Here is a 15,035-nt window from a genome sequence, read left to right as displayed (position 1 = left end):
AAATATAACAAACTTATGTTCTGCAATAATTTATTGACTATATCTAAATTTCACATCTTTAAACAGAAGGAAAAACATATTTGTTTCAAGAAGGCATCTTTTTATATATCTTTTATTTCTTTTATATTTTTACTAGTTTCAGAAATGTTTCTCTTGTTTGTGATTTATCAAACAGATTTAGAATAGCAAAGTATAGAATTGCATTGCATTATGTCCCGTGAGGTCTCCAGATAGCTTTCTTGCTATTTCCCCTTTTGATTGATGGAAGATCATCTGTAGTAATTGTAGTCTTAGCCTTATGAAAAGTTCATGTATCTTGCACAATATCTGTCCTGTTTTATAATCCAGTTATAGTTTTGTTTGCTAAGAAATGAGACTCTCCACTGTTTAGCACTGAACACTTAGTTCATTTGTTTTTATGTATTAGGCAGTTGTGATGGTTTTGGAATCAACTGGAGAAACTAACTTTAAAATGATGCTCAGTTTGCTGAAATCACTCTGCAGATCTGCTGTCATTACAATGGACCAAATGAAAAGAGTAAGTGTGACTGAAGTATTCCTTATTAATACCCTCATCTATATATTTAATTCTCTTGGGACCATGCATGCCCAGGATTTGGCGGCGGAACTCTTGCGACACGCTGCGAGAGTTTGGGACTGAGGGATTAGAAACGTCGGTTGGGGGTTGGAGGAGCCCTCCTGGAGGAGGAGGCTGAGGGGGTGCTGCTCCAGCACCTGGGGCCGGCAGCGAGAGGAGAAGAGGCTAGGAGGAGAGGAGAGGAGCCTAGGAGGAGAGGAGAGGAGGGGCAGCGAGAGGAGGAGAAGAGGCGGCAGGTGGTTGAGCTGCACTGCCGAGAGGAGCCCGGCTGGGCGAGCGGCGGTAGGCTCCTGAAAATGGCCGGGCGGAGGCTGGCGAGCAACTGGGGCTGTTGTGGCGGGCATGCAGGCTGGGAGGGGGGAGAGCGGTGGAGGAGGCAGCGGGCCCTGGCAAAGGAGGTGCCAGCGGGCAAAAATGTCTGGTAATAGATTGGGGCAGAAGGTTGGGGGAAGCAGCAAGGAGAGACTAGCAGCGCAGATGCTGTGCACCGGTTCAGCTAGTTTAATTTATTGCTGTTAGGAGGAGATTGAATTTAGTTTGGTCCACCAATTAGCATATGCTGTATTGATCTTCCTTGGACTTGGATTAGGGAACACAAGGATTCTAGGCATGGCTTCATTGCATAATTTGAGAATTTTCCTTAAAAGAAAAAAGAAAAGAAAGCTTCAAATATTGTGTGGTTTGGTAACCCCCCCCCCTTAAAGCAGAGGTGAAGGTTTAACTATAATGGAAAGATTGCTATCTACATATAATCATTTGATAAACTGAATTTTTATAAAACTACAATTCCCAACCTGCAAGGCAAGCTTCCCAAAGCAGGTTTAGTCAGTATCTAAAAAGAGACAATGGGGCTATTCACACGATTAGCAAAAATCGGGCTAGGAGAGCCTAGCCTGATTTTGGCTAATCATAAGAACCACCGGGCTCGGCTGCGAGCCCAATGGTTCTTGAGCGGCCAACCCGCTCAAGTAACCTGCCCCTTAGCCCGGTTTTGCGGAGTGAGTGCTCCGCAAACATGGGCTATTGGATCGTGAATAGCCGCAGTGCAGCTCCGCGGCTACTCACAAGGAGACCCCCGGAGGGGAGGCAAAAAGCCGCCTCCCGGCTCCGGGGGTCTTGCCAGCATGCCCTGCGCGCTCGCGCAGAGCATGCTGGAGCTTGCGGGGGCCAATTGACCCCCGCTCCCCCAAGCCCCCGCCGGCACAGAGCCGGCAATCCTGTGGGCGGCCAATTCAGCCTCCCAGGGCTCCCTGCCCAATCATCTGTGTGGATAGTGTGCTTAGCCCGCTCTCCCCGCAGTTTTGGGGGAAGCGGGTCTCACAATATCTCTCTTTCTCCCCCTCCTTAGCTCAGATATTTGTGCCAAACCAGCCTTTCAAGTCAATGAAGTACAAGTGGCCCTGTGTCTTCCCTTTGCTGAGTTGGTGCAATAGTGCAACCCCTTGTTGCATTGCCTTTCCTTTCCTTGAGGCACTCCTATAGTAGCCCAGAGAACTTTTGCTCTCCTCTCTCTCTAAAAAGCTCTCCAGGCTCTTTATTGTGCCCTACTTACATATGGGATGAGCTACCTAATGGCTTAGTGGGGAAATGACTTGCTTATCAAGCCAGAGATTGCCGGTTTGAATCCTCCGCTGGTATGTTTCCCATCGTAGGGAGAGAAACCTATATCGGGCAGCAGTGATATAAGATGATGTTGAAAGGCATCATCTCATACTGCGTGGGAGGAGGCAATGGTAAACCCCTCCTGTATTCTACTAAAGACAGCCACAGGGCTCTGTGGTTGCCAGGAGTCGAAGCCGCCTTGACGACACATTTTACCTTTAAATTTGGGACAGTATTCCTTAACATAGTTTTGAGAACAAAGCAAGAACCTTAATTATGAGATGAATGCTAACTCTCCCCAACCCCCAATTCTGATGTCGCAGGGTTATGAACGAGTTTACCGTGAAATTCCAGACATTAATCTTGATGTGCCACGTTCCTACTCTGTGCTTGAGCGGTTTGTAGAGGAATGCTTTAGAGCGGGAATAATTTCCAAACCAATGAGAGACCTTTGTCCTTCCAGGTATGTAAAGAATAGTTTTGTGTCTTAGAAATAGCTGTGACCGAAGTTAACTACAAGGAATGCTGATCTAGCTAGCTTGCTAATTATGAGTAAAAAAAGTAGCTGTCACTTCATCTTGGCTTAACTTTTTGAGTAACTGCAGAGGTCCTGACTGGGATCATGACTGGGGGAGGAGAAAGGGGGTTCTAACCCCTAGCCTCTGCTACTGAGGCTCTGGATTAGGGCCCTCCACAACTGCTATTTGACTAAGGAAAAGGTTTCTATTGGGGTAAATGCGGGGGGTCCCTCTTGACAAATAACAGCTGGGGCCCGAATCTAGTTCAGGACTGAAGGAGACAACGATTAAAGCCCCTCTCTCCCCACTGATGTACCAATCTGTATAGCGCCCCCCCCCCCCCGCCCCGCTAAGAAAAGTTCTTATGTCAAGTTTGACTTTTTGCTGGGAACCTCTCATGATATTCAATTTTCACTTATTGCAATGTTTTGCTTGGGGTTTAAGCTTAATTGAAAATAATAATACTAATTATTATTATTATTTTGTTTTTAAATTCAATTTTTATACGACCCTCAGGGTGGTTTACACAGAGAAATAACAAATAAATAAAATGGATCCCTGTCCCCAAAGGGCTCACAATCTAAAAAGAAACACAAGATAGACACCAGCAACAGTCACTGGAGGTATTGTTCTGGAGGTGGATAGGGCCAGTTACTCTCCCCCTGCTAAATTAAAGAGAATCACCACGTAAAAAGGTACCTCTGCCAAGTTAGCAGGGGTTAACTACAGGGAGATATACAGCTCATATCCCCATATTGCTTCTCTGTACACTTTCGAACTTGCACATAGTGCCAGGCTGTTTACTCCTGAGCTCTAGTTACTATTCATTTCCATTTCTGTTGGGATAGTTTAAAGAAGAGAGATCCTGCAATTCATAAACCACTGATTTTAGTTATGTGCTTTTGAAACCTTGTTTGAGAAATCTTAGATTCCTGCAGAGAAAATGATTTTCAAGCATAGGCCTGTCCAAATTGTAAACTGAATGAAAAAATCACTAATGGTCTGAAATCTCAGTCTAGTATTTTACTGGGCTTCCAGGAATAGCTTATTCCTCTGTAGCTTCCTGACTTCTGCTCTTGTAGCTTTCCTGTTCAGAGTCCCAAATCCTGTGAGAAGCTCATCTGCAAAATGGAGCAAGCTAATGCATGTCAGTATCTGTAACTTACACACATTTGGCATGCCCATTCAATTAAAAGAACAGCCTTGCTGGATCAGCCCCAAGGCCTATCTAGTCCAGCATCCTGTTTCACACAGTGGCCCACCAGATGCCACTGGAAGCCTACAGGCAGGAGTTGAGGGCATGCCCTCCTGCTGTTACTCCCCTGCAACTGGGACTCAGAGGCATCCTGCCTTCGAGGCTGGAGGTGGCCTATAGCCCTCTGACTAGTAGCCGTTGATAGACCTCTCCTCTATGAAGTTATCCAAGCCCCTCTTAAAGCCATCCAGGTTGTTGGCTGTCACCACATCTTGTGGCAGAGAATTCCACAAGTTGATTATGCATTGTGTGAAAAAATACGTCCATTTGCTGGTCCTAAATTTCCTGGCAATCAGTTTCATGGGATGACCCCTAGTTCTAGTGCTCTGTGAGAGGGAGAAGAATTTCTCTCTATCCACTTTCTCCGCTCCATGCATGGTTTTATAGACCTCTATCATGTCTGGACTGTAGCAACTCCCCACTCCTTTTTAGGTCAAGTGAAAGACAAGAGATACTGAAAACTTATTTGTATTTAATTTTAGGGGAAGAAAGCGCTTTGTAAGTGAAGGAGATGGAGGCCGCCTGAAAGCGGAGAGCTACTGAATATATGAACTAACTATTGCAACTGCAGATGTTTAAAGGGAATATATATGTATATATTCTATAGTAAGAGTTGCTTAGCACAGTTCATTTATTTTTAAGAAATGCACTTGTTTGGGGGCACAAATGACTTCTGAAGTTCTTATAATTTGTGTTCATAAAGGAAATTCTTCGAAAACTTTCTTTTCTCTGGACCAGTAGTTGGACAGAACAAGTAACTGCCTTTCTATGGAGGTTTGCTGAAATAAGCTACTTTTTTGTAAGTGCCATATGTTTGACCTAATCATTCCGTGTTTTGCATTGATGCCTGCCTGTCACTCCTTTCTTTCAAAGACAGTGTTTTTGTAGTGAAATCACTGGTTTATACAAAGCTTTATAGAATGGGTAAAGTTAAGCTGCTGGAACCCTAAGTGGCTGCTGCTGTTGAAATACTGTGCTTTGGGAGGGAAAAGGTTATTTCTTTGTTTTGAAGAATCTAGGAAATTTAGTTTGGTCATAAGATGTATTCATCTTTTTCCAGGAGAACATAATGATTTGGTCTTAAAGACTAGTTCAGCAAATGGTGGCTGGAACATCTATTTTTCTACAAAACTGGAAAAATGAACAGTTCTGATAGAATGTATTGCAAAATAAATTTTTGTGAAGCAGATTCTCGCCTCATTCATTTTTAAAAACGGTTCTGGAAGTACATTTTCATTGGCTCTCACCCTAGAACTGGTAAAGTATTAGCCTGGTCCTAAAAGTAGCTTTATGTCTACTTTTAGCTTCTCTGTTCTACAGAACACTTGAGTTTTATTTTCATTACTATATGAATAATCAGGCTAACATGAGGGGCAGACTAATGGCTGTATGTGTGGCTGGAAAGAAGGCCCCGTTCATACACTTCTAATCTAGTCAGGACAGCAACTCTCACATGCCTCTTTGCACGACTATCACACTAATACTTTGTTACTATGCTTGTTCACATAAATCTATATACTACATATACACTTTTAGCCCAGTTTGGGAATTTACTCAAAGCCCAACTTGCAGGTGCAGGTAATAAATTGAGTAGTCTAAACCATGGCTGCACTTCAGCCCTCCAGCTGTTTTTGCATCACAACTCCCCATCATCCCAAGCCACAGTGACCAATAATGAGGGATGATGAGAGTTATTGTTATTATTATTTTACATTTATATCCTGCTCTTCCTCCAAGGAGCCCAGAGCGGTGTACTACATACTTGAGTTTCTTTCACAACAACCCTGTGAAGTAGGTTAGGCTGAGAGAGAAGTGACTGGCCCAGGGTCACCCAGCTAGTTTCATGGCTGAATGGGGATTTGAACTCTGGTCTCCCCAGTCCTAGTCCAGCACTCTAACCACTACACCACGCTGGCTCTCCAGAGTTGTTGACTACAGAATTGTAGTCCAGCATCTGCAGGAGGGCTGAATTTGTACAGCCCTGGTCTAGATAGCACAACATTAAAGTACTTCAGAAGCAAGGCTCTTGAAAGGAACATTGGCTTACCATGAAGGGTTCTTTTTCCCTGTGTTCGGAGCTCATCAGATAGGGTTGTGTACTAATGAGAATGTGTTTTCCTCGAACGAGGTGATGAAATTGGAGGAGAGAGAGGCGAACTGCCCGGAGTTCTAGGAAGCTTATCAACCTCTTTGCTTCGGAGGGAGACCACTGGGCTTGGGCCAGGCAACCTAGATAATGGGCTCCCCAACCAAGGAGGCTGGCATCCGTGGGGACTACCGTGGGGACTACGGTCGAAATAGGTTTGGATAGTGGAAGACTCTTGAGAAAAGCTGGTGGTAGCCACCAGAGGAAGGACCTGCAGACTGATTCTGGAAAGATAACCCACTTGTAGGCAGCTGCCATAACCAGCTCCTGGAATGGGAGGAGAAATCACTGGAGGGGGTGAGAGTGCCAACTGGCCCATGGCACACATTCCAGGCAGTCTATCATGGAGCCTAGGGCTTGAGAGAGCACCATGACATCCACGGAGTGGTGGTGCAGCAGTAGGTGCAGTTGGGATGCAATCTTGTCTGTGTATTCCTGTGAAAGCGAGCAGATATTAGAGCGAGTTTGGACTTGGTGTCCACATTCCAACTCTTTAGCCAAAGAAATCTGTATACAGCTACTCCAGCAACCATGGGTCTGGATGACTGGGAAATACAATCCAGGCTGGAATCAGCCATAAGGGCCACTACTTTGGCCATTTTGTTGATGCCCTGGCGAAGCTTGGTATTTTCAGGCAGAACAAGAGCTAAGAGTTCCTTGGCCCAGAGGCACGGGCAAAAATTGAATTGGTGGTGGTTATTATAATGGACATAGCTGAGGCCTCATGAACCTTTTTAAAAAGTTAATCTCGTTTCCTGTCTTCCTGGGCTCTTAACTGTTCTTGGCCTTCAGTATTAATGATGGAGCCAGAGACCATTTGTGCCATGGGTAGGTCTACCTTTGGGTTAGCCAGAAGAGATGTCTTAGGGAGGCAGTAATACTTTTTAGAGATATTGCCAATTGGTTTGGATGACACAGGGCGCTGCCATTCAGCACACATAATGTTGTGGAACATGGATGGAAAAGGCACTGTGGCAGTGGCATTGGAAGTAGAGGGGGAACACATTTTAATCCAGTGATGGGAGGACTCAGCAATTTCGGAAGGTACAACATCATCGATGGTCCTCTTAGCCTTAGAGAGGAGAACATCAAAATCTGCAGAAGAGCCTAGAAGAGATAGGGACTAGAGGTGCGATCTCTTCTTCAGATAACTCTCCATCTTCTTTGTTGGATTCAGTAGGGTCCACTGGGTTGTGTGCCCCAGCAGGGAGGACTCAGATGCAGGTAGATTGGGGCTGGCGGGGGCTGGTACCGGGTGGTGGGGGTTGGAGCAGGTGGGACCTAAGGAGGCACAGGTGCCAATGGAATTGCTGGTAAGACGAGGTTAAGTTCAGGAGGGAGGGAAGGGTAAACAAGTGCGGGGGGCTCTTCTAGGGTGCTTGGGCCTGGGCGCCTCGAGAGGAAGGAGGAGAGTGATTTGGTCGTCTTTTGCATCTGGGCAAGAGCCTAGGAGCAAATAATCCCCTTTCAGAGAGAAGAATAAAATGCCTACAAGGACTAGAATCTGGCAATGATGGGGAGAGGCGTTCCCTACCCCGCCTAATAGGTAAAGGCACAGGAGCAATAGGCATGATCGGGGCAATGGGCATCGGATTATCAAGGTTATCATTAGGAGCCACCGGTGGCTTAGTCACTAGGCATTCCTTTTTAAAAAATTCTCTCAGCTACGCCATAAGATGGGGAGGGAAGGGAGAGGTAGCATCAGTTACTGGCTCTGGAGCGATGGGCATCGAAGCCTCTGGTGGCAGTCTGGAAGGCACGGAGGGCAAGTCTGGATCCGAAGGCAGTGCGGAGGGAATGCGCAGGCTAGCTGATTCCCCCTCAGACACTGGGCCCCATATGGGAGAGCTCAAAGACACCTGGGGATCAACTGAAGGGTGCTGGTCGTTTGCCTCTGGCTGCTTTGGCTTGTGTGGCTCCAATTCTTTTACAGACTGCTTTTATCAGGAGCTGTTTGCTGAGCCGCACAGAGCTTTCCTGTCTTGGAGAGAACACATGCTTGTGCTTTTCTTTTTTCATCAAGGGCTGATCCCCGGAATGCTACGTCCTCTTGGGAGCCTTTAAAAAAAATCGCAGCCAGTGCCTCTGCGGGCAAAATGGCAGGCATGGAAACGGCCAGTACAGCCTGTTCTGGAGGTGCGGCTACAGCCAACTCCAAGCTGCACAGATCCTGCGGCAGCTGCGACCCCTCAGAGAGGGAGCCCCAGAGGAGCTCTTCGGCATGAGCCAGCTCCATGGGGAAGAAGGGATATCAACCAAAGAAAGAAAAGTTAGCAATTCCAATCAGCCAAATCAGTAAACTTAAGAAAATTGTAGTTTGAGCAAAATTAGAAAATTTGAAATCAAATTCTAAGAGCAGCTCCCCACCCTCACACAATCTAAAAAGGGGTAGTGGAGGGAGGTAGAAGGAAAAAAAATACATAATCTTGAAAATTTAAGAGCTCTCTCCCAGACCTGTAAGCTCAAGCAAGACAGATCTGGAACTGGAGCTAGGATGCCTTCAGCAACAGGAAATTAATATCACGTGATCCAGTTCTGTCTAGAGCATGCTCAGTATACAACCCTATCTGATGAGCTCCAGCACAGGAGAGAAACAATATGGTAGCTGGCAACCTAGGTTGCTCAAGGGGTAAAAGCAACTCCCAGGATGAGATAAGAAGTGGGAAGGAGCAAGGGAGTAAAAGCTTTAATCGCCTCAGGGTTGGGGATATGGGGAGAAAGGGGAGGAGAGAATGGAATCAAGAGCAGCTCTGATACCTATCTTCAGTTTGCTACTTCGTGAATGATTCCAAATTAGGCAACCCCCATCAGAGGAGATTAAAGGATCCTGACCACAAGGTTTTGCCAAAGCAAATCGGGCAAGGAGAGGCAGCAAGATGCCTGCTCAGCACCAAGTTTTAAGGTCTGCTCTACATGCCCACAGCTAGAAGAAGGGGGAACACTGGGCTTGCCAGGCACTCAATCAGGCCACAATAAATCCCCGTAGGGAATGGCCCAGCCTCAGCAGCTCAAGGATCTCATTCTGAAGTCCATGGGCTGTCATGCAGTCAGTCACAGGGATTACCTCTGGCAGGCCCACACAGTGAGTGACCCAAAGACTTAGGAACATAGGAAGCTGCCATATACTGAGTCAGACCAACATTGGTCTATCTAGCTCAGTATTGTCTTCACAGACTGGCAGTGGCTCCTCCAAGGTTGCAGGCAGGAATCTCTCTCAGCCCTATCTTGGGAGAAGCCAGGGAGGGAACTTGAAACCTTCTGCTCTTCCCAGAGCGGCTCCATCCCCTGAGGGGGAAGATCTTGTCCTGCTCACACATCAAGTCTCCCTTTCATATGCAACCAGGGCAGACCCTGCTTAGCTATGGGGACAAGTCATGCTTGCTACCACAAGACTAGCTCTCCTCTCCTGTTAGAAGTACAGCTACACAGATAATCAGGCCTAGATAAGGCAGAGTTAAGCTTTCTAGATTTCAAAACCCAGATGTGCAACTCCAAAGTCCTTACAAACAATATGTCCTACAGTAATAAAAATGCATATTTACAGAGAAGCTATACATTTTGCAGAAGTGTAAACATTTGCCTAAATGTTCTCATTTATGTAACATCTTTGGTAACAAGACGATTTTTACTTCAACTAGCAGTAAACATTACATGATATTTTTAAAAAGCTACTGAAAACAGATTTTGAACTATTGTGTCGACTGCTAAGCAAGATGTGCCTGCTGATGAAGAGTTTCCTGTGCTTCGTGCTGCATCTTCTCAAGCTTTTCTAGGGTAACTGATTTTAAAGGTAGCAGTTTGGGCTTGCACAAGACCATGGCAGTCACATCTTCAACTGCTAACTTCCCTAAAACAGAAAAACCTTCCCTAAAACCCTAACCCTTTGAGCTATTGGGACCAAACTTGACACAGTGACTTCTTAGGACTCTACAAGTAACATAGGGTACCCGGGAACCCCAACAACCACCTTGCACAGACAGATGGATATATGGTGGGTATATCCACAATACTTATGGATGCAATTACAAAGTGTCATAATGATTGTGAAACTTGTACCATAAGCCCAAGCAACACCAGTGGCTTATAAATGCATGGAGCAGTAGCACATGGTTTTTTTCAATGGCCTCTACACGGGAAGAGTTTGAACCACAGCTCAATACATTAAAACCTACCTCCAATAATATTTTAGGCAAGAGATAAGAACAGCCCAAAGGTAGCTAGTGGTTAACATCCTCCACTTTACAAAGGAGGAAAGGACACAGAAAACTACTGCATCTCTTTGACCAGTCAAAGCACATCTTTACCATACTGTAGCCGTTAAGAGGGTCTATACAGCTGGAACTACCAAAGCACGAGGAGGTAGGTATTCCCAGCGCAACCAGCATCAAGCAGTAGTTGCTGTTTCCAGAGCAGAGGGGCAACTTTGTACCGAAACCAGTAGTTGTGCAGGGGATGCCTGGGGACTGTAATTCCTCCCAGCATTTCCCCCCATGGGAAAAGCGCTGGGATGAACTACAGTCCCCAGGCATTCCCACGTGCCCTCCTGGCCTCCCCTGCCCAACTACCAGTTCTGGTACAAAGGCCCTTCTGCCCCTGCATTAGAAACAGCAGCTACTGCTGGGCAGCAGCCACATCCGCCACACTGTGTAGGCGGTGCATTTGTGTGCACGCAGCACGTCAGGAATTCTGACAACAGAGGCCTAGTAAATATGCTATCTGTGTTTACTGATATTCAAAGGCAATAGCACAATATATAGTTGTACTGGACCAAGAGTGAGGATGGGGCAGTATGGGCCCATAGGAAACAGTGTGTCCAAGACAATACCATACAAGTTTTCAACCTTGAAAAAGGTTTAGGGCAAATATGTTATCCAGAACATGAGAGTGGGGCTTCAGTGTCTTAAAGGTACACACAGGCAATAAGATTACTGAAGTAGCAGGTTGTTGCTATGAAAAAGGTTTGCAGACCCTGAGGACTAACGGGCTATGTAGTCTCAGGGTACTTGGCTCTTGCATGATGACACAATAGATCACAAAATAGAGCAGGCAATTTGAGGTATGCTAAAGTGCCTTGGTGTCTCAATCCAACACAACAAATAAGAGCAACTTGGTTGCATGAAAAGTGACAATGGAAAAATCCTGGTCTCCAAAATCTCAGGTCTCCATAGAACATCAACTGTACTGGGATGTGGACCTCTTATTACCGGTAATAAATACTGAAGGGTAGCCTTATTAACTGGTTACAGCATACGTAACAGTTCTATGGTATTGTAACCAATGTACTGTGACATGCATTTGCCAAGAGCTGAGTAACCTTCAAAACCTCATGCCATATATATTTGTTGACATTTTTAAGGGTACCATAGACCTCTACCTCAAAGCTTTGTAATTTTGAGACCGAGAGAATAACTCTCAACCCTTAAGCTCTAAAATGGGGAACTATTCTAAATAACGAGGTTCTAAAACCCGCATACATTTTGCAATTAACTTTAACGGAGATAAAATTTAGGATTGCATGCAAGTGGAGTTTGATCATGTAGCCAAAGATGGGGAAAATGATTCATCTTCCTTAGGTAAGACCTCCCAAGATTTTTGATACAGGCATTCTGCTGACAAGAAGTTGTCTTAGATTCAAATTAAGGGTGTTGTTGTGAATACTATGTTGTTAATATGTCCAATTCCCCACCCCATATCAGGTGAAGGAGGGGGCAACGTATAAAGGCCCTTTATTGGAGGCAACCCTAGACCAGTGTGTGGAGCAGAGGCTTCTCCACCTACACGCTCTCACCAGCACCACCAGTCAGCAAAGCAAAACAGCACTGCACACGCGCATATGCACACCCTCCAGGCCTTCCGCGACTACAGCCGCCTCCTTTCTCCCGGCATACTCCACCCACTGCTTTGAGCTGCAGCCCGGGGCTTCCCCCCTCCAGCCGACTCGGCTTCCTTCCTGGGCCTCAGCCGCCCCGCTTCCCCAGCTCCTCCCACACTCCGGGCCCGGCCTCCCGCGGAGCTGCTCTCTTCCTCCTTCCACAGCCTCCGCCGCCGCAGCCCCCGCCGCTTCGCCCGCTGAGGGTGGACTCGCGTCCTCCGAGCCTCCCTGGGCTGACAACCGCCGTCGCTTCTCTTCGCCGGCCCCGTTCTCTCCCTTCCTGGCAGCTCCACTGTTGTGGACCTCCCCTCGGTCCCTGCATACGAACTGCCAAATATCTCCCCCAACCACCGCTTTTGCTTGCAACGTCCCTCCCGGGACCGGATTTTTCCTCCTCATAATTTACGAGCCATTCAATGGAGTCGGGCAGAACTTCACCCAACTAAGCTTGCAAGGAAACGTGCATAAACGCTTCCGCTTGCAAAATGGAACGGCTGGGGCACCATTGGTCAGGGGACACCATAGAGCCTGGTGTAAAGTTGTTCTTTCATTTTACATTAAGTCCCTACCCCGCATATGGCGGGATTCAAATGGCAATCGGAAGTAAGGGCGCTTGCTTTTTAAAAATCTCTTCGTCAACCACGCTCCGGCGCCGCCTTGTTGGCCGAGGTCTTCAATGCATTGCTATTGGCAACAACGACTCCAGAAATGGGAGGAGAGAGTCAGGATTGCGCGAAGTTTGTGACGCATGTTGAAATCCGCTCTTGCTGTTAAAAAAAAAAATAAGTGAGACACAGAAGATGTGATATTAAATTATGCGAGCATCCAGACTATGTTATGTTATGTTATGTTATGTTATGTTATTTATTTATTTATTTAACACATTTTTATACCACCCTAACCCAAGGTCTCAGGGCGGTTCACAACAAACAAATACTAAAAACAATTTAAAACAAATAATAAACAATCAAAAGTTTAGAAAGCTAAAAGGCTTGGGTAAAAAGATAAGTCTTTAGACCCCTTTTAAAAGCCACTAGAGATGGGGAGACTCTTATTCACACGGGAAGCGCGTTCCAAAGTCTCGGGGCGACAACAGAGAAGGCCCGTCCCTGGGTGGCCACCAAACAACATGAAGGTAGCCACAGACGAGCCTCCCCTGATGAACGTAGTGGACGATGGGGATCATGCAGAAGAAGACGCTCTCTTAAGTTAGTCATGACTAGTCCGGCTGAAAAAATGGCCCATAAGCTAGTCATGACTAAACTGTGTCACTGATTTCAGCTGTGTGGTCATGTCCCAGTCTGTAACTGCTGCTCTCAATCTCTCTCTTCCCTCCCCACACACGAAAGGCGTGCCTAAGGGCTTAATGCATATGAGCATCCGATACATGACAGAAACTTGCCGCGTGTTAGTTCCCGTCGCCTCTTCCTTGTCTCAAGTAGCGTAGCCCGTGCACAGTTGCTACCTCGCTGGAGATTCCGCTCCTAGCACGCCACCAGAAATCCTTTTCTAGCGATTGCTAATCTGGGCTAACAACTGCTGAATGCCGGGCGTGACTGCAGAGGCACACGATCCTCTGGTCCTAGAACTGCTAGCTTTCACTTGATCAGAATCTGAAAATAAACAAAGGTTTAAAAAGAAACAAAACCAGATTCACAGGGCATGTGCAGAGTTCCTTTATGTGAACGAATTTTTTAAAAATTCTGCAGTTGGTACACTTTACACGCCCTCTTTAAAGTATTTCTTTTTAGTAACCAAATAACTTGCCTTTTAAACGAAATTCCAAAACCAAACTTTGCTTGGTCCCAGTAAAGGGATTGATTGATTAATTGATTAATTAAGTGCCATCAAGTCGGTGCCAACTCTTAGCGAACACATAGATACATAGATTCTCTCCAGGATGATCTGTCTTCAGTTTGGCCTTTAAGGTCTCTCAGTGGTGCATTCATTGCTGTTGTAATCAAGTCCCTCCACCTTAACCACCCATATCTGGCATGATTTGATATATATATATATAAATTTTACACATAACAGCAAAGTGTACATATAAAGATCATACAACTTATAGCAAGCAACATGATTTTAACCCATCTTTATCCCAAATAAAGTATAAATAACAGTCTTGCATTGTGGAACCAGATGCTTCTGGTGATTAATGGGTTATCAGCTTGTGGAAAGCGATAGCAATGACAAGTCATGTATAATCACACTGATTAATACACGTGTCTATAAAATTTTAGGTAAGGCTTGGGCCAGCTTAATGTCTTAGAGCATAAAGGGATCAGTAACTTGGGGATAGGTGCAGACTTGCAGGTAAATGCTCTGGTTGAAACAATGAGATGATTGGCACAATATATAAGTGAAACAATAAGGAAATGACTGGAGAGCAAGCATGTGAGGTCCATGACCTTACAGCACAGGAGATAGCAAGGTTTTCAACATAATGATAGCACATAGTCACTACAAGAAAGTAATATAAGAAAGTGGTGCAAATCATCAACTCCCACCCCCCTTAGTGTCCTCTAAAGTCTGTCATGGCCAAAAAGGAAGCCATGGAGAGCTTTAGAATTCAAAATCTAAAAGTCCTTGGTAAGGAAAAATATATTGTAGTCCTTCAGTTGAGAACCAAATGCTCTTGTAAAACGTTGCAGGATTTTGGCTATCCTGATCCGTGTTGTTTTGGCTTGTTTGGCTAGTGTCCACAGACAAGCTTAAATGTTCATGTGTTTGGGAGCCTTGACTCCCTCCCCTTGTGGGCAATCTGAGATAGTGTCTTTGGCAGAATTAGAAATAGTGTCTTTGGCAAGGTATCTTACCCAGGTAGGATGGTTCCAGGGCTTTACAGCTTGGGGAAATGCTGTTACGTGTATGACTCCACAGAAAAGTGAACAAATTGGCTTGCTTGTTTGTTATCAGGCAGTCTTCAGGCGTTTGTTGTCTATCCTTCTCCTATAACACTTGGAAGCAGGAAGATGAACTGTGCATTAGGCCTTCTTCCTCGAACACAGGACAGGGTAGTAGATAGACGTTCTGTCACATTGGGT

General features: G+C 45.7%; 1 protein-coding gene across 14 annotated transcripts in view; it reads left to right on the top strand.

Moving 5' to 3' along the window:
* The window catches only part of PDCD4 (programmed cell death 4), a 33,856-nt gene extending 28,694 nt beyond the window's left edge, over window positions 1–5,162 (top strand). For 13 of the 14 annotated variants that reach the window (XM_053309270.1, XM_053309276.1, XM_053309277.1 and 10 more), the window contains 3 exons: window positions 428–538; window positions 2,524–2,663; window positions 4,456–5,162. In XM_053309270.1, the coding sequence (XP_053165245.1) occupies window positions 428–538; window positions 2,524–2,663; window positions 4,456–4,516 (312 nt within the window). In that variant the 3' untranslated portion in view covers window positions 4,517–5,162. The remainder of the gene's footprint in view (window positions 1–427; window positions 539–2,523; window positions 2,664–4,455) is intronic. The other variant, XM_053309280.1, reaches the window with a different exon arrangement.
* The last annotated feature ends 9,873 nt before the right edge of the window (window positions 5,163–15,035 follow it).

This window comes from Hemicordylus capensis, chromosome 3 (genome assembly GCF_027244095.1).
Source record: "Hemicordylus capensis ecotype Gifberg chromosome 3, rHemCap1.1.pri, whole genome shotgun sequence".
NCBI lineage: Eukaryota > Metazoa > Chordata > Lepidosauria > Squamata > Cordylidae > Hemicordylus > Hemicordylus capensis.
The sequence above is the reverse complement of the archived record's forward strand: the minus strand, read 5'-3'. Positions and strand labels throughout refer to the sequence as shown.